Consider the following 19,377-nt stretch of genomic DNA (forward strand, 5'->3'; position numbering starts at 1 on the left):
ACGAATCACCTAGATAACAGAAAAGACTTTGCAGACCTCAGGAGGGACTAGCAGCAACTTGTGAATAAATACAAAGGCACACATGTGAAAACACTAGTCAGTAGGCTAGACTACACTGTTTTTTGTTTTGCAAAAGATGTAGCTAAGAGAATAAATTCACAAGTTACCCAAAATATTTTCAGAAGTCACATCTAATAAAGGGACGACATGAAAATTGCACAAAACTTTTAAAACAAAACTCAACAATAACAACAACAACAACAAAACAGCTTGACTTAGAAATGGGCCAACGACATTAATTGAGCTCCATTAGCTGTCAAATAAGCATATAAGAGTATACTCTGTGTCGTATGTCACTAAAATAGGGAGCTAGCACAACACACTAGCTGGAATGGATTCAGACAACACCAAATGCTGTTAAGAAAGTGAAGCAACAGAAAGAGCCAGCTCCCATTTATTTATTTTTTTTTTTTTTATGAAAATGGAAAATGGTACAGTGCCTTGGGAAAAACGGGTGGGTGGTTTCTTAACACTAGGCACGTTCATAAATCCAGTGATCATGTTTCTTGGCGTTTACCCAAAGGAGATGAAACAGGTGGGGCCAGCAATTTTATTCACATTGCCCAAAGCAGGAAGGAAACAAGCTATCTCTCAGTAGGTAAATGGATCAATGAACGAGATTACCACTCAGAAAAAGAAATAGATTATCGTTCAGCAGTAAAGAGAAATGAGCTATTAAGCCATGAAAATTCCTGAAGAAAACACGTATTAGATGGCAAATGATTGCTTATCACTGGCTGAGGGAAGCCATTCTGAAGAGGCTTTGTGTTTGTATGACTCCAGCTCTCTAGCATCCTGGAAAAGGCAGAGTTATGATGGCAGGAGACAAAGACCAGTATTTTCGGGGTTTGTGAGGAAAAAAAAAAGGTGAGCAGGCAGACCACAGGTGGCAAGTGCTGAAGGGACTCTGGGCAGCTCGAGCATGGCTCTGGCAGGCCTTGCGCTTCTGCCTTGTCAAAAACCTTTCCCTTCCTAGTGCATTCCTGAAGCTAGCCCCCAAGGCTACCACTTCCTCCTCCCCCTGAGGCTGACCACACCATCCAGCTACCAAAGTATTGAAGTCCAGCAATCAAAGCCCTCTTTGGCTCACCCACTTAACACGCCTAATTAAAATGAAACACCTCATCCTAACATGGGGTTTCCCCTTGTACCTTTATAAATCATCATTTTCCTATGTGCCATGTCTGTCTCTATCTAGGGCACAGTCATTTCTCTTGGGGACAAATAACCCCTCCCCTCTCCCTTGCCCCCTTCCCCTTCCCCCTCAGCCTCTAGCTCCTGTCTTTGTCTTTTATTTCCTGCCCTAGTGCCTCCAGAACAAATAAGTCTTTCAGGTGAGAATTTGGTATTGGGGGTCCTGAGCCAATACTTGTCCTTTCAAGTGTAGTAAAAGTCCTCTGTGTGATTCTATGAGGGTGGTCCACGTCACTGAACACTTGAGCAAATGCAGAATACACAGCACTATGACAAAAACTTAATATAAATTATAGACTGAGAAGTAATTATGCCCCAATGCAGGTGCATCATAGCAAACAAAACTGCATCATTTAGGTATAGAGTGTTGATTATATGGGGTTACAGTATGTGTGTGTGTGTGTGTGTGTGTGTGTGTGTGTGTGTGTGTGTGTGTTATTCATATATACATGCATATAAAATGGGAATTTTATATATATAGTAAATCTATATACTGTCCTCCAATTTTACTATAAACCTAAAACTGCTATAAAGTAAGTCTTTGGGTGAGACAGAAATAAAAACAGATATAATAACATATTTTTAAATATCTCTTTTATCTTATCTTAAATTTGGTTGCATGAAACCATGATATCTGCTCCTATTGTAACCTTCTTGTGACCATGAGGTTAACAAGCCTATGGATGAAAAGCTGACGTGCCAAGGGGGAAAAATAACTTGGATATGCTTGACACTGTGTGGCTGGTGGACCCCACTTAAAACAAGCTGTCTCCAGGCTTCTTGCTATATGAGGCAATGAGTATCCAAATTCTCAGTCACTGTTTATAGTGTTCAGAGAGCATTGCCTGTTTTCCCGGCATCGTCATCAATGTGGCACACAGGCCCTGAGCCTCTATCCTCAAAAGTGGGCACCTTCTGCTCAGGCCTTTCTTTTGCTGTTTTTGCTGTTTGCAATGATCTAGTCTTAAAGAAAGGAACTCGGTTTAGCTCTCCAGGATGTAGTGAAGGTCAGTGCGGCAGATTGACCCTGTGGAGAAGGTCTATGCCACCAGTGACTCCACAACTCTAAGTGTGCTGAAGGCAGAATGCCTGTGATATGCCTCTAGAAGATAAATTACCCATAGCGCTCTAAAAAGTCGGAGCCTCATCTTCAGCCTTCTGGCCCAATATATCTGACAGACATATTTGTGAGGCAGGAACTATTGAGGACCTGCTCACCCTATCTTGCCAGAGTTTGGCTATCGACTCTGCCTGCATCCAAGCTTGCCAAGTTTTAGGCAGAATTCTGTCAGTGGTCGAACTGAGGGAATTTTTCCTAGTGGCTTTTTAGCCACATTTGAAGCCATCTCTATGATGCCCCTTTATAGAGCTATGGGTGACAAGTCAGGCAGCAAACTGTCTCTGTCATTTTTTAAATGAAATTTGGAAGCTGCTGACCTGCACTTCCTGTTTACTCAGGTAATTAATTTTACTCTTTCTCCAGTCTCTGATGGGGTTGAGGACCAAATAGTTGAGTTTCACATTTACGCCTAGTTGTTTAGGGATAACGACATCTTTAGGTCTAGATAGATGTTTTAAGTTGATAGAGATGAGATATGATAGATATTGAGTTATATTCAGAATTTTAGACTCACCGAGATAGGAAAATGTTTTCCTCAAGATTGCCAAATACAGACAGCCAAAAACACTATGAAGGTAATATGAATGTAATCTCTGAATATTCTGTGGTACTTTTTGCTGTATGTAGTTTATTTTATATAGGTGTAATAATATAAATAATATAAATATATAGGTGTATAAAAATAATAAAAAGCTGCAAAAAAATTATCTTGCAACTTACAAAAAATAAAAAGATAAATTATCCCAGTTCCCACCCTCCTGTGACACAGTGACCTACTGCTCCCATAACAATGTGATATGTATGACATGGCTGACCTTTAAGGTAGATTTTCCTCATAGGCTTGACCTAATATCTGAGCCATCAAAAGCTGAGCACTTTCCCCTGCCTGGGCCAGAGTGGAAGTCAGAGAGGATCCAGCGTATGCTCGGTTTTAAAGCAAAGCATTTGGGTGAAACTGAGGAAATTGCTCCTACTTGAAAACCAGCAAGGAAATGGGGCTCTCCACCCTACAACCACAGAGCTATGTTTGTAGCTGTTTCCTTCCGATGAAAACATTGCCTTGAGGAGGAAGCAGAGAGGACCATGAAACTCCCAGCATGTGTGAGCACTCTGCTGAGGCTTCCTAAGCAGTAAGTAACTCCCAGGGAAGAGGGTCTTCAGGAGTCTAGCTGTCCGCAAGCTGTGCAGGGAGCTCCACCGTGCAGCTGAGTCCTCATCCTTAGTAGGATAGGAGTGCGAGTCCTGCAGCTGCCTGCATAATCACTCTCTTTCTGTAAGTATCTCCTCACACACCCTCCTGGAAGCAACCCCAATAAATGCACAGGTCCATTTAGGTATAGGCACAATTATTACTTTGGTTTGGCATTCCTTTATCTAAGGTGAACAGAAAGAGTACCCACCCTGGGGAAAGTAATTCAGTAACTACTGGCGGGTTTTTTTTTCACCCCAAATATAAATTTGTTTGGAAACAGGTTCTTCCTCAGACCTGGATCCTCATCTTGCCAACACCGTGACTTTGGCCTTGGTTGATACGCGGAACATCTCACCACCCGAGCCCAGCAGACCTGCGACCTCCAGAGCTATGATGTAACAAATGGGTGCTGTTTCCAATGCTGTGCTGTGATGCGTCTGTGATGATGTGTTTATGCCTCGGGAGAAAACCGCTAAGTCCTTTTGGCAACAGAGCTAAGGCTGCGTCTCCTGGTCAGCTTGTCAGCAACAACACTGACACTGACACTCGGACACTTACCTGACTCCTGTAGTTCTCCGTTAGCCCGAATCACAGCAGAAGAACGTGTTTTCTCTATCCAAACGTCAATAGCCTGGCTTTTATGGTTGTTTTGTAGCCCAAACTCATTCCTAAATAGCACAGTGTCCCTCAGCAACTCTAACAAATGAGCTTCTAACCATGATTAAACATTTAACCACGTCTAAATGACCCAAGGAAGAGTCACCTTGGATGACACACACCTAGAAGGCTGTCTGTTTTATTTTTATTAAACTCTGCTAGGGGGAATTTGAAAAGTTCTATCCAATTCTTTCTTCTATGCCCAAGAAAACTGAAACCAAAAGGAAAGGAGCTATGAAAGGGGGTGGGAGGTGCTGCCAAACCAGTCATTTCTCCATGGGAATATGCCTGTTTCTTCTGAGAATTCAATCACCACGTCAATTTTTTCCTAATTCAAAGGCCTGTGCAGACAGCTAAGAGGCACCTCTGAGGAGTTCAAAACAGCTCTTTGGAGACAAAGCTGCTATGTCTGAGTTAAGAAGACCTAAACATCTGAGAAGCTGAGCACCATGGTTTCCATGGTGACCACTGAGGAGACAAGTGCACAGTCTAATGAGGCTGCCGAGCCAGCCAGCACCCAGGGAGCAAAGGCTGTGGGACATTCCAGAAAAACTCACACATACACAAAACCCGAGTTAGTGGGTAGACTGCCAGCAATCTCTTCCCTTAGGAGAGACAGTAGCTCTGAGCAATATGCTCTGGTTCTTGGCCAACTTCTTGCCTACCCATTATTTTATTTAGCCATCATGAAAACTTTCTAAAATGATTTTCACTATGTTGCCTTAGATCTAGCTAATAGACAAGACGTTCTCAACAGTTGAGTGGAGAGCGGGGAATTACTCTGACACGAACTCTAGCGCCCCATATTTGACCACTTCCCTGTGGTGGGGAGGCCTGGTGGCACTCAGAGAAAGAATAAGCAGGCTACCAAGATGAGACTTGATAGTCTATGACCATATAGTTGGGCAGGAATTCCCCCTCGGTCTTAGACCTAAGGGAGGAGAATAGGGTGAAAGTGGGAGGGAGAGAGGAACAGGAGGATACAAGGGATGGGATAACAATTTAGATGTAATCTGAATAAATTAATTAAATAAAAATAAAATAAATTTTAAAAAAGAAATGGAGGCAGCTTCACCAGACTGCTGGGTTTATGAACGTGACTGTGACCCAGCTATGTGTCTTGTTCTTCTCATCTGCTAATAAACCTCTTACATTGCCCCTCTGAGGAGTTCCCTTACACCAGCTAAAGAGAAACTAGAATTTGGAAGGCAATCTTGTCTTCCAGAACATAGGGTGTGCTGATTTATAGCTCATGACTCACCCATTGTTATAGATTCTGAAAAGGTCCTCAAAATGTCATTTTGAAAAGTGATATCATTGGAGGATGGGAAGATGGCTCAGTCCGTAAAGTGCTTGGCACACAAGTGTGAGGGAACTGAGTTCTGTCCCCAACACCCGTGAAGAAAGCTGGCATAGCAACACACATATATAATCCCAGTACTGGGGAGGCAGAGACAAGAGGGTACCCATTTAAATCAGGGAGCTCTGAGCTCATACACACATATACACACACAGGCACACACACACACACATACACACACGCACACATGCATGCACACACACATGCACACACATATAGTTAAGTTACCATAAGTAACAGTCTCCTGAAGGACAGAAGACTTGATAATTACATCAATACTGAGTAAGAATATAGAAATGGTTGACAATGAGTTCTGTGAAATCAAATGAATGTGTGTGGGTGACAGGCACTGGCAACCTTAGCCACTCACAACCACTCTATATGCCTGCCACAGAGGTCATACCATCATTAGGAAATCAACTCCTCAGGCTGAGGCTTTTGTCCTTTGTTTAATGATAAATGTTTTTAATAAAAACTACATACTAAGGTCATACAATGCTTCACACCTCAGCATAGAGTATTGGAGCCCTATTGCTAAAGGATGCTCAGCATTGGGGGGGGGGGGGGGGGTCAGAACAAGGAGAATCCATGAAGAGAGAAAGATACAAAGCACAGAAAGGAGAATGGAGAAGTTCAGTTTCTAGAAGAATCCAGGATCAGCCTGGAGACACTGTGCAGAAATCAAAGAGGTGAAGACATTCTCATAATGGGACAGACGAGCTTATATTTCTCTACAGCATTTTAAAAACAGGAAACTATGTTCTATGTTTTTCATTGTGTGTGTGTGTGTGTGTGTGTGTGTGTGTGTGTGTGTGTGTGTGTGTGTGTTAGTGCATAGGTGGAAATCCAAGATAATTTCTAAGAGTCAATTCTCTCTTTCCACAATATGGGTCCTGGAGATTGAACTCGTTAGCAGGCAGTCCCCTCACCCAATGAGCCATCTAGCCTGCACATTATCTTCTGTAAGGGGAGCTAAGATACTATGGTTTAAATGTGACAGGTGTTGTTTAATGTGATCATATTAAAACCCAGGGCCTTTAAAGTGGGTTAAATCATGCAGGCTCCTCCTCCACCAATAGGATTAAAGTCTTTAAAAGTGGCATCACGCAATACCAGGCCCTTATTCTTTTGCATCCACGAGGTCTTAGCACGCTCTCTCTAGAGATCACACTGACAACCACACCTTGAAGCAGGAGCCCAGCCCCTCACCAAGCATCTAAACATCAAGCCTCCAACTTGTGTGAACTAAGTTTATATGCCGTTCTGCTTCAGGCGTCTCGTTACAGCAGTATAAACAGACTAAGGCATTGCGTGTGGTTCACCTCTTCAGGAAATCTGTGCTGGTAATCCATACTTCACCTTCTTTGATCCTGTAAGTACCTCTACAAGGCAGGAAGTTACTCAAGAAAAGGATATTTAGGCACAATCCCATGTCTACACACGCCAAAAGGGAAAACACAATCACAGCATTCAACTATTTCATTCAGACGGAGACCTTGCTGCTGCCTTCTAAACCCTATTAGGCTAAGCTAATGAGCGCAGTAGTAAGGGTTTAAAGTGGTGCAGTACTCACTCGAAAAACCTTTTCCACTCTTGCGATGCTTTTGCCAAAGATGGTTCCAAGTTGGTCTCCAATTCCAGCCAATAAGAAACCAAAAAGCGGGATCCCAAAGATGGCATATAAAATACAAAAGATTTTGCCTCCTTCGGTGCTTGGAGCAATATTCCCATACCCTGGGGAGAGAGAGTGGAGGGGGGAGAGAGGGAAAGTAGTGAGGTGGCAGAGAAAGTAGAGCATTAGATCAAAGAATCCACAGACTTTCGTATTCTCCAAAACCCTTTACAACTCAAAACAGCACCCCCTTGCTTCTCTCCCTACAGTCTCGATGTTTCAGAGATCTTAATACATTTTAAGAAAAGCGTGGCCAGCCAGAATTGTGTTACTGATAGAAAATGATGCTTTTCTCTTAAGAAACATCACACATCATGGACACAATTGAATGGCACAAAAAACGTCTCACCATTGCCTCTGTACAGTACTGTTCCACAGGCATCCTCTTTGCCTGGACTTGCTGTATTCAGCATCTGCTTTCATACAGTAATAGGCACTGAATGTTGAAGAGGAAACTAGTCTAGTATAAATATAGAAGGGACAAAGGACTTGCTCTTCCCTATCCGAGGTAAGGAAGCCTGGTAGTGGGGAGAATGAGTAAGCAAAGTGAAATCTAGCTGTGCCCAACTGTCTTTCCTGGGAATGGCACACAGTCCCTGGGTCTTGTATCTCCACCCGTTACCCTTGCACTCAGAGCAATCAGTGCTAAATAAATGTTCATTGATGGAATGGTGGTGGCGCATGCCTTTAATTCCAGCACTCAGGATACAGAAGCAGGCAGATCTCTGAGTTCGGGGCCAGCCTGGTCTACAGAATGAATCAGAACAGGCAAGGGTACACAGAGAAACACTATCTTGAAAAAAAAATTTAAATAGATATTTGAACACAAAAGATTCATCTATAGTCAGGTCGATTAAAATGAGTTTCACATAGTTGTTTGAAAACATGAACATCTGCATTCTTAAGAGTTTTGAAATTATGGAAGTAATTCTTGTATAGCGAGTATTGGGCTTATTTGAAAGTAAGTCTTGTATAGTGAGGCTTATTCCATATAAATGGGCCTGGTGATGGTGTTACTGAAAGAATGAAGCTTATAATATTAGCTCAATTTACATAGGGTAAAAGCCTCAAGTAATTAATATCCATTTTCTTGTCAGTTATCATTACAGTCTTACAACTGTCGCTTAACATTCTCCCCAATTCATATAGCTCATGTGGAGTCTGTTTCCTAATCCACGCAATGGGTGAGGCATTGGTCCACAGCAATGGGTGAGGCATTGGTCCACAGCAATGGGTAAGGCATTGGTCCCCAGCAATGGGTGAGGCATTGGTCCCCAGCAATGGGTGAGGCATTGGTCCACAGCAATGGGTGAGGCATTGGTCCCCAGCAATGGGTGAGGCATTGGTCCCCAGCAATGGGTGAGGCATTGGTCCACAGCAAGAGACACATTTGAGAACGCAGCATGGAAAAGAACAATCTTCTCAGGATGGACAAGAGAGAAAAACATTCTTGGCCATCACTCGTGCTCCCATGGGCCTGGAGAGCTCGCTGCTACATTTTGCCTTGGGAATGAATCACTTGGCTATTTTTCTTAATAATTTTATGTTCAGAATCGTTTAAACCTCTTACCGCAAATTATTTAAATTGCAGTTTCTATTTCTTAGATAAGTGTCCAGGCAAGACTTCCTAATCTTATTTTCTTTTGCTCATTATTATGTTGATTTAAATGTGCCACAAAGCTCCTGGGACTTTTCCTCAGATCTTGGACAAAATGATGTTGCCAAGCATACCCACCTAGAATAATCCTATTTACACTGACTTATTCGATCAGAAAGAAAACATGTATGCCTTGGCAGCTTTGTATTACAGGGGCCAGTCTCTGAAACATTCTAGAAACTTATAGAGACACTCATAGCTTTAGCTTGACTCTCTCACAACAGCCTCATTTCAGGGAATCCATGTTTTCTGCTAGTCCATTTCAGAAAGACGTTGCAGGTGTGGGCAAACTGAAGCACTGTGCCTACTGACTGTGCATTTCTTAATCCAGACAGGCTCCACACACGTCCTCCAGTGTGCTCACAGGGCATGCTGTTGTCTCCCCGGAAGTACCTCCAACAAAAATCAAGGAAGTTCTGTATCATCTCTTAATACCCATTGTCTTTAAACAATGAAAAGTAATAGTTTCAAATCTATGGTACTGGAGACATTCAAGAAACAAATGTAAACAGAGAAAGTATTTGGTGGTAGCAGTAGTAGAATTGGTTGACATTTCACAGTAAAATAAAAATTGAAGTTTTCTGGTAAGGTGGTTAATAAGACAATATTCAAATATGGCATGTGTGTATGTATGTATGTATACAGTTGACACTGTGTTTGTGTGTGTGTGTGTGTGTGTTTGGTTTAAGCTGTTTTAGCTCAATGACCTAAGTGGATCCATGGTGGCTGAGTGGTAAACATGGTAGCTCTTGGGCAGCCAAACAACACTGAGGCTGACAAATAGTGGTGACAGCTCACACAGCAACTACTCGAAAAGACCTTAGCTGGTGCCTCAGATGCAGGGAAAGCAAAGGGAGTCCAGAAGTCCCTCTACCAATCAGCGGCTGTTGACTCTCAGCAAAGGATGACCAGCCCAGCAAGGACACCGAGACACAAAGAGGTTATTACAGAAGAGGACTGGATGGATCTTGGTTCTGTTTGCCCCTAAGTAGAAAACATCTCAAAGTTCATGAAGAGAAAGCTAGTGTTTAAAGAAGACGTAGTCATGAGACACGAAGGACTTTCCACACACTTCTTATGTGCCCAAATCAAATCTTTGCCAAACTGTACCTTTCAGGTCCAGCTGTTAAAGAGTTTGTGCTGTGGGACCAACCTATCTGTGCTTGAATGCATGGACTGTGCAACTTATGCGGGATCTCACACTCAGAAAGGGTCTATGTAGAGGGCAAAAAAAAAAAAAAAAAAAAAAAGTTCTTCTGCACACAGATAAGCACTGGAGAAGCCAGGACAATTTAAAGACACAACGTATCACGTCGACAGAATGAGGTGCTTAGCTGCTCCTCTTGGAATTCTGGGAATGAGTGTAGTTTACAAGCCAGTGATCCTGTGTTATCTCATGAGCCTGGTTCTGCCCGCTTCTCCCACAGTTAATGCTTTACTTATCTCAAATCTTTCCCTCGTAAATATTGAGCATTACTTTTAGCCCATAAAGCTCATCCTTATGCGTGATGTCACTTACGCTATACAACTAAGTAACTTCTGTGTTATCTTGGGACCAGGCCAATTCTGACACCCAAAGGCATTATGTTTACATCAGTCATTCTCCCCACACCCTAAACCTTGAGTACTATCTCTGAGTCAGCAGTGCTCATCTTGTACCCAAAGGACCCAACAGTACTGAATCTCAATGTAACTGTCTCTTAAATTTGTTGTGCACTTGGGACTGAGTTGTTATCAGAAATCATTTTTTTTTTTTTACGTAACTGTGCTGTGCTTATATATGGCTAAAGTAAATGAAAAATGAAAGTCTGGTGTCAGACTTTTGATGGCTTGGCCCAGCACCAGTTACATAAAATGCACTTAACCAAATTTCATTCTTCTGTCACCTGCGTAGTCTCCCTACCAGCTGTAAAACATGGACAGACCTTCTGCAGTCCTGTGCATGGTTAAATAGTCTGATGCTTCCATGTTAACATTCTTAATCACTTTTTAATAATGAACCATGTCCCAATAGGATGCCCTCCCCTCTGTCCCAGTTTCCTGGTAAGTGAAGGCTTTTGTGAGACATGCCCCTTGGGCTAGTATGCAGATATAAGTGAGTATATACCATTTGAGTCTTTCTGCTTCTGGGTTAACTCACTCATTATGATCATTTCTAGCTCAATCCATTTATCCACAAATTTTTGGAATTCCTTGTTTTTAATAGCTGAGTAGTATTCCATAGTGTATATGTACCACAGTTTCTTTATCCATTCTTCTTCGTGGGAGAATAGCAAAGTAGAAGGATCCAGAGGGTCCTAGAAACCTACAAGTAGAACATTATGATAGGCAGATTTGGGCCCAGGAGTCTCGCTCAAACTAAGGCACAAGCCAAGGACAATACAGGTGGTAAACTTTAAACCCCTACCCAGATCTAGCCAATGGTCAGAACATTCTCCACAGTTGAGTGGAGAGTGGGATGTGACTTTGTCACGTACTCTGGTGCCTCACATTTGACCATGTCCCCTGAAGAGGGAGACTGGGTGGCACTCAGAAGAAGGACAGCAGGTTACCAAGAAGAGACTTGATACCCTATGAGCATATGCAGGGGGAGGTAATCCCCCTCAGGAACAGTCATAGGGGAAGGGAATAAGGAGAAAATGGGAGGGAGGGAGGAATGGGAGGATACAAGGGATGGAATAACCATTGAGATGTAACAAGAATAAATTAATAAAAAAATTTTTTTTAAAAATGAACCATGTGTTTTCATTTTGCACCAAGCCCTGCTGGTCCTGGTAAATGACACTAGGATCCATCGCTTATTTATTGTGACATAATGGGTGAGCTGTTTAACTTTTCTAGGTCTAATTCTTGTCATAGATAAATGAGGCTAATACCTACCCTGTGTGGCTGTTAAAAGCTTGAATGAGAACATGTGTGTGGACTACACTAGCCCATATCAGTAACTGTTAGGTACAATAGTCGCTATTTCGGTGGCCATGAATTAAACATCCAACCAAAGTATTTAAAAAATTCAGACAGCTACTTCAGTGCCTTTGTTGGTCTGACTCTTTGTTGATCCGACTAGGCAAGAAACAGTCACCAGCCACCTCCTGAGACTTGACCAGGAGACATATGATTCAGATTACTTAACCTGAAAATGACACAATGTAGTGGAAGTTTTGGTTTCTTTTAAAACTGAGTTGTGTTGTGTAAACAGGTTTTTTTTTTTTAATCCCAAGTGTGGGATATGGAGCTGCGTTTAGTTTTTCCACAGCAGAAAACAGCCTCATGTAGCTCAGAGAGGGGCGTGGTCTTTGCCAACTGCAGTTATTGGAATTCTGAGGACTTGGAGAAGGTATAAATACCAGCACACAGGGAGAGGAAAAGGCCACTTCAAGAGAATGCTTCAAGGAATACTCTGAGAGAAAAAGACACTTCGAGAAGAGAGAGAGAAAAGGAGGCTTCAAGAAGATGGTTGGAGGAGGAAGAAGGCTCCTGGCTCATGTGCTGTTTGCTGTTTGCTGATTGCTGTTTGCTGGGTATCCTGACAACTGAGATTGGTATTGCCCAAAAGAACCCAACGACTCAAACCAACCAGAAGTAGCCTAAGAAACCTATACCCACATGCCCCTCTAACCTTCTTCCTCTCCTACATAGTGTTGAGGAGTTGGTAGAAGTATAGAAGGTAGAGGTATAACAAATCTATTAAAATAGATTATTTAAAGTATTCCTACAACACAAAGACTAAAATCTAATTGCATTTCATAGTCATTGGTAATAATGTGATCATTTCTTGACTTTCTGGATATGATGGTCTATGAAAATGTGTCTGTACACAGGAGTGAGCAACGTCCCTCCAGCTTACAAAAGCTAGTTGCTATGGACCTACTAACAGAGGCAATAATCAAAGGCAAGGGAGAGTTCTCATATCGGAGTTAGTTATGAAGAATTTAGCAGGTGCAAGGCACCCTTGAGCAATACCAGTCTTCCTTCTGGTCTGGTTACTGGTTTGGAGAGGTCCCTTTGCTGCATGACCATCCCTAGATGCCATTAGGAGACTAGTTCTTGGAGCCCTTTACAGATAAGAGAGTTCATGAATGTTCCCTTCCCTTACATAAATACCATATTAGAACACAAACCTAAACACTTCCTTCCATATGATCTAAACTACCTGCAATATCTAATGCAATGTAAATGTTATGTGAATGGCTGTGTCTTAGATGGGGTTTCTATTGCTGCAATGAAACACCATGACCAAAAAGCAAGTTGGGAGAAAAAGGTTTATTTGGCTTATACTTCTAGATTATAGTCCATCATTGGAGGAAGCCAGAGCAGAAACTCAAGCAAGGCAAGAACCTGGAGGCAGGAGTGGATGCAGAGGCCATGGAGGGATGCTTCTTACTGGCTTGCTCAACACAACTTTCCCAGCCTTCCTTCTTATAGAACCCAGGACTACCAAAACACAGTGGGCTGGTCCCTCCCCTATTGATCACTAATTAAGAAAATGCCCTACAGCTGGATCTCCTGGAGGCATTTCCTCAACTATGGCTCATTTCTCTGTGATGACTGTAGCTTATGTCAAGTTAATACACAAAACCATCCAGTACAGGGGGTTAGACTGTATTGTTTCAGGGGTGGTGATATGGAAAAACTATCCAGTGTGCATATACTTTTTCTTTTGAATACTTTCAATCAATATTTGGTTTGACTTTATGATATAAAAACACAGATACAGAGGGCCAATGATATAGGCATAATCTCTGTATATATCAGCACATGAAAGGCTCTTTTAAAAAGTGTATTGATACCAAGCAAGTGAAGGACTTGCTTGAAAAAAAAAACTTTAAATCTCTGAAGAAAGAGATTGAACATGACATCAGAAGATGGAATGATCTCCCTTGTTTGTGGATTGGAAGAATTAACAGAGTAAAAATGGCCATCTTACCAAAAACAATTTACAGATTCCCTATACCTACACAATTTTTTAAAGACATTGAAAGATCAATTCTCAACTTCATATGGAAAAACAAAAATCACAGAATAGCTAAAACAATCCTATACAATAAAAGATCTTCAGGAGGAATCTCCATACCTGATCTCAAGATCTACTATTGAGCAACAGTAATTAAAACAGCATGGTACTGGCACAACAATAGGATGGTTGATTGATGGAATCGAATCGAAGACCCAGAAATGAATCCACACACTTATAGTTACTTGATTTTTTTACAAAGACGCCAAATCTATTCAATGGATAAAGGATAGCATCTTCAACAAATGGTGCTGGTCTAACTGGATGTCTACATGTAGAAAAATGCAACTAGACCCATATTTGTCACCTTGCACAATACTCAAGTTCAAATGGATTAAAGACTCAACATAAAACCAGAGACACTAAATTGGTTAAAAGAAAAAGTAGGGAAGAGCCTGGAACACATTGGCACAGAAGACAACTTCCTGAACAGAACACCAACAGCCCAGGCCTTAATGTCAACCATTAATAAATGGGACCTCATGAGGCTAAGAAGCTTCTGTAAGGCAGGAGACACTGTCAAGAGAACAAAGCGACAGCCTACAGACTTGGACAAGATCTTCACCAACCCTACATCTGACAAAGGTCTAATATCCAAAATATATAAAGAACTCAAGAAATTAAACACCACCAAACCAAATAACCCAATTGAGAAATGGGGCTTGGAACTAAACAGAGAATTCTCAACAGAAGAGTATCAAATGGCTGAGAAACACTTAAAGAAATGCTCAACCTCCTTAGTCATCAGGGAAATGCAAATCAAAACAACTCTGAGATTCCATCTTACACCCATCAAAATGACTAAGATCAAAAATTCAAGTGACACCACATGCTGGCGAGGATGTGGGGAGAGAGGAACACTCCTTCATTGCTGGTGGGAATGCAAACTAGTACAGCCACTTTGGAAATCTATCTGGTGCTATCTCAGAAAAATGGGAATAGGGCTTCCTCAAGACCCAGCAATTCCACTCCTTGGAATATACCCAGAAGATGCTCCAGCACACAACAAGAAAATTTGCTCAACCATGTTCATAGCAGCCTTATTCATAATAGCCAGAACATGGAAACAGCCTAAGTGTCCATCAGTAGAAGAATGGATAAAGAAACCATGGTACATATACACTATGGAATACTACTCAGCTATTAAAAACAAGGAATTCCCGAAATTTGTGGATAAATGGATTGAGCTAGAAATGATCATAATGAGTGAGTTAACCCAGAAGAAGAAAGACTCAAATGGTATATACTCACTTATATCGGCATACTAGCCCAAGGGGCATGTCCCACGAAAGCCTTCACTTACCAGGAAACTGGGACAGAGGGGAGGACATCCTATTGGGACTCTAAATGAGGAGAAGCATGGGAGAATAGCAAAGTAGAAGGATCCAGAGGGTCCTAGAAACCTACAAGTAGAACATTTTAGATAGGCAGATTTGGGCCCAGGGGTCCCCACTCAACTAAGGCACCAGCCAAGGACAATATAGGCGGTAAACTTAAACCCTACCCAGATCTAGCCAATGGTCAGAACATTCTCCACAGTTGAGTGGAGAGTGGGATGTGACTTCTCACATACTCTGGTGCCTCACATTTGACCATGTCCCCTGGAGGGGAGAAGACCTGGTGGCACTCAGAGGAAGGACAGCAGGTTGCCAAGAAGAAACTTGATACCCTATGAGCATATACAGGGGGAGGTAATCCCCCTCAGGAACAGTCATAGGGGAGGGGAATAATGGGAAAATGGGAGGGAGGGAAGAATGGGAGGATACAAGGGATGGAATAACCATTGAGATGTAACAAGAATAAATTAATAAAAAAAAAAAAAAAAAAAGCTCCATGCCCTTTGACAGAACAATCTCTCTTTGGGCCCTTTCCAAGGAAACAACCAACTTCCCGAATAAAGGTTTTTTACCTTGATGTTAAAAGGGTTACAAAAGTGAAAACATCTTAATCCTTCTACAACATGGGACAACATGAGCCCAAGGGGACATCAGTGATGGGCTTTGCAAAGAACTCTGATGCTCTAACATTGCTTATAGTTGAAGGGAAATGTGAACAACATCGGCTTGCAAACTGTATGACCTCAAGCAAGCAGAACAGGAGATGAACTGCACAGTAAATGAGACAAAGCTCCCCAAGATAACTGCTCCATTGCTCTCACTCCTAGATAGTGGGAAATTCCTCAGAAACAACTTAAAAAATGGCTAAGCCCTGAGATTACTTGTAAGCCTCGTCACAAGCCTTGCAATGAATTACCAGAAGTACTTGGCTTTTTTTTTTTTTTTTATATATAATGTGGCCATTTTTTCCCATCTCATTACTTCTTGTATCAAGCTAGTTTGATTTTTTTAAATTTCTCTGTGTGGCGCTATAGAGACCCTATACTCCGGAATAGATTTTACTTGGGTAAATAGTATTCAGCTTACAATTAATTATGTCTTAGGCAAGAAAAGGAGAGGGAAAAGTAACATTTTCTAAATTGCATAGAAGAGGGATCCGGTGCGCTGTGGGCTTCGGGTATTGGGTTATATTTTTGGTTGGTTCTGTCTGCATGCTTGTTTTGTAGTGGTTACTGGTTGGTAGCTAGCATCTTTATGATTTGCAATCCTATGAACAATTGGTCAGGCACAGTGTCCAGCCTTTTTTCAAAGAGGGAACAGCATCTCAGATAGGCAAGCTAAGGACACATGAACCCAGAGGTTCATCCAATACGGCAGCTCTGCCTAAGACTTGAATCATATGGTCCAAAGATGGCAACAGCAGTGGCCAGAAGAATCAGGCTCTGGCTGTGGGGTCAAAGGATAAAGAGTTCTATGAACTCTCTAGCATCTGTGCGCATTGGTTAGGAATGTCTAGATTATAGTAAATCTAGGGCAGACTAGCTTAAGCCTAAAAATAATGGAAAATCCCACTGTATCTGGAAAAATAGAAGGCTTAATATGTTTGTTAGTATTTTGCAAGTAGCTACTTTCAGAGCTCTCAGAGGATGAGCAGGGTCCACTTACCACTGGCCCTTTCCTTACTCTGCTAGCATTAGCTCAGCTCTAGGCAGAGCAGCTGACTGAGGGAAGACAATAAGGGGCAGAGGCTTGGACCTTTCTTCTCTAGGCTCATCACCAGAAAGAAGGTGAGGAAGCCCTTCCCTCCAGAGCTCAAGCAAAATTCCAAGAAATCCTGTCGCTGTCTTCGAACTCTGACCACAGACTAAATTTCTTTGTACAGATAATTTCATTCTTCTCCAGAGCCTAGGGGTCTTGAGTGGGAAAGTGGGTGTCATGAGTGGAAGAGGAAGATTAGATATACTGTTGTTTAGGACAAAGGTGAATTAAAAAAAAAACTGCATGGGTGGCTGAAAAAACAAGTAAGGGCCAATAAATACTATTAGTAACTCAAAATTATTTACTGAAAATAATTGTAATACTTGAGAGTCCAGCATAGATATTGTTCTTCAAATGCATCAGACAAAATCCAGATTTAGCAATTTCATACCAGAAGGAAATGAATAGGTTTTTCGCCATTATTTGTAGCATCCCCTAATAGCTCGTCAATCTAATACTGGCACTTGAGAGTATTTTCCGAAGTATACTTCTCAAAATGGCCAAGACTTTCTCGGTTTTAATTATTTTGCAAGTCCTCTTAAAATACATGATCCCTCTCTTCATCCTAAAAACCAGACTGACAAGCACATTCTACTCTGATGTCATCCTTATCTGATGGATGGCAGTGTGGTCCTTTGGTTGGCTGAGGTTCATAGTGCCACAGGGGTCCAGGCCACATGCTTTCTCTGTTGGGTGTAGTGAGTCTGCGAAGTCCAGTATAGCCCAACCAGATCTGGAGATCCCAGAGGCTTCCAGGCATACACCTAAATATTTAATCAACACTTAAAACTATGACAATAGCTGGTGCAATTTATTTAAAAATTGCAAGTGCAAAATAGCTTGTTAGGTTTATTAATTAGATTAAGAGAGTTAGTTGGTAGTTAATTTTAGGTGCTTACCTGACTGGGTTATGAATATCTAGAGAACTGATAAAGCTGTATTGGATGTGTCTGCTAAAATGTTTCTAGATGTTTCCACGGGGCACTGTCATATGAGTTTATGGGCTAAGTATGAAAAATCCATTGTCATTGTGGGTAGGATCATTTAATTGGCTGAGCTCTTGCATAGAAGAAAAATGGGGAGGGATAGAAAAGATATCTCTCTCTCTCTCATAAATTGCTGTAGTGACTACATACACTGTGTAAAGGGAGCAAGATAATTTTTTAAAAAGTAAATTAAAAAAAGAGCTCTCTCCTCCTCCTCCTCCTCCTCCTCCTCCTCCACCTCCTCCCCCACCACCACCTCCTCCTCCTCCTCCTCCTCCACCTCCTCTACCACCACCACCACCACCACCTCCTCCTCCTCCTCCTCCTACACTTGAACACCAAAACTCCAACCTCTCTGACCTGTAGTCACCAGGATTTATACTGCTGGCTTTCTGGATTTTCAGCTCTTTGGCCCCAGTCTGAGTTATACCATCAGCATCCCTGGGAACTTTGAACTTGGATTAAACCATCCGAAGGCATCCCCAAGCTTCCACTGCAAGCAGCCCGCCAAGGAACTTCTTGGGCCCATGGTTGCAGAAGCCAATTCTCCTGCCCCATGTCTACACATATATAATCCTCTTGCTGCTTCCCTGAAGACCTCAACTGACACAAGCCTCAGTAAGAACCACAATTCTCTTTCATTCCAAATGTTTGCGTCACATAAAATTTTCTTGATTTCACTAGCATAGAAGATCCTAAATCTTATGAGTAGATATTAAACCAAAACCAAAAATGTATGCCTCTAAAACAGCCCTTAGCCTCTAAAACAGGCCCCCATAAGATATTGACTGTCCACACCATAAACCAAAGTTAAGGGCTTCTCAGAAGGAACAGCTTGGCCTCGTAGAGTATCACTGTAGAAAGTTCATCTTAGGAACGTTAAAGTCATCCCCCATTCTCCTCCCACCTCCATCTTCCGAGTTCTAGAATCACAGGTGTGCACCACTGCCCTTGGATTCTCCAGGAGCCACACGTGACTTCTCAAGGTGATTTCCAGCCAAATAAATGATGATAAAGGGAAGTAATATGAAAAGATGAGATGCACCAACACCAACACAGGTTTAACATAGAGCAAGTGCAAAGATGAGGGTGAGCAAACATAATGTAAATACGCGCTCTTGTCTCTTGTGTAGACTGCATGATGCTTGCAACCTAGTGCAAAAGGAAATTGAGATCCTAAACAAGCTTACTGACTGTAGTGCATGGACTGGCTAAGAGCACATGCTTATTATTTAAAGCTGATAAGTCTCCTAATAGCTGTGCTAATCATCTTAAGGCAAACACTGAAAAGATGGTGTCAGCTAACACTGTGTGGTGGAGAAAGATGGGAAAAGGAGATGTCATCATTCATAATCAGGATCTATGCATAC

The 19,377-nt window shown here is 42.0% G+C and overlaps 1 protein-coding gene across 3 annotated transcripts in view; it reads right to left on the bottom strand.

Annotated features, from left to right (window-relative positions):
• Kcnk10 (potassium two pore domain channel subfamily K member 10) overlaps window positions 1-19,377 on the bottom strand; it is a 141,950-nt gene that overhangs the window by 44,065 nt on the left and 78,508 nt on the right. For all 3 annotated transcript variants that reach the window (XM_051150247.1, XM_051150231.1, XM_051150239.1), the window contains exon 4: window positions 7,157-7,317. In XM_051150247.1, coding sequence (XP_051006204.1) covers window positions 7,157-7,317 — 161 coding nt within the window. The remainder of the gene's footprint in view (window positions 1-7,156; window positions 7,318-19,377) is intronic.

The sequence above is a fragment of the Acomys russatus genome, chromosome 1 (genome assembly GCF_903995435.1).
Source record: "Acomys russatus chromosome 1, mAcoRus1.1, whole genome shotgun sequence".
Lineage (NCBI taxonomy): Eukaryota > Metazoa > Chordata > Mammalia > Rodentia > Muridae > Acomys > Acomys russatus.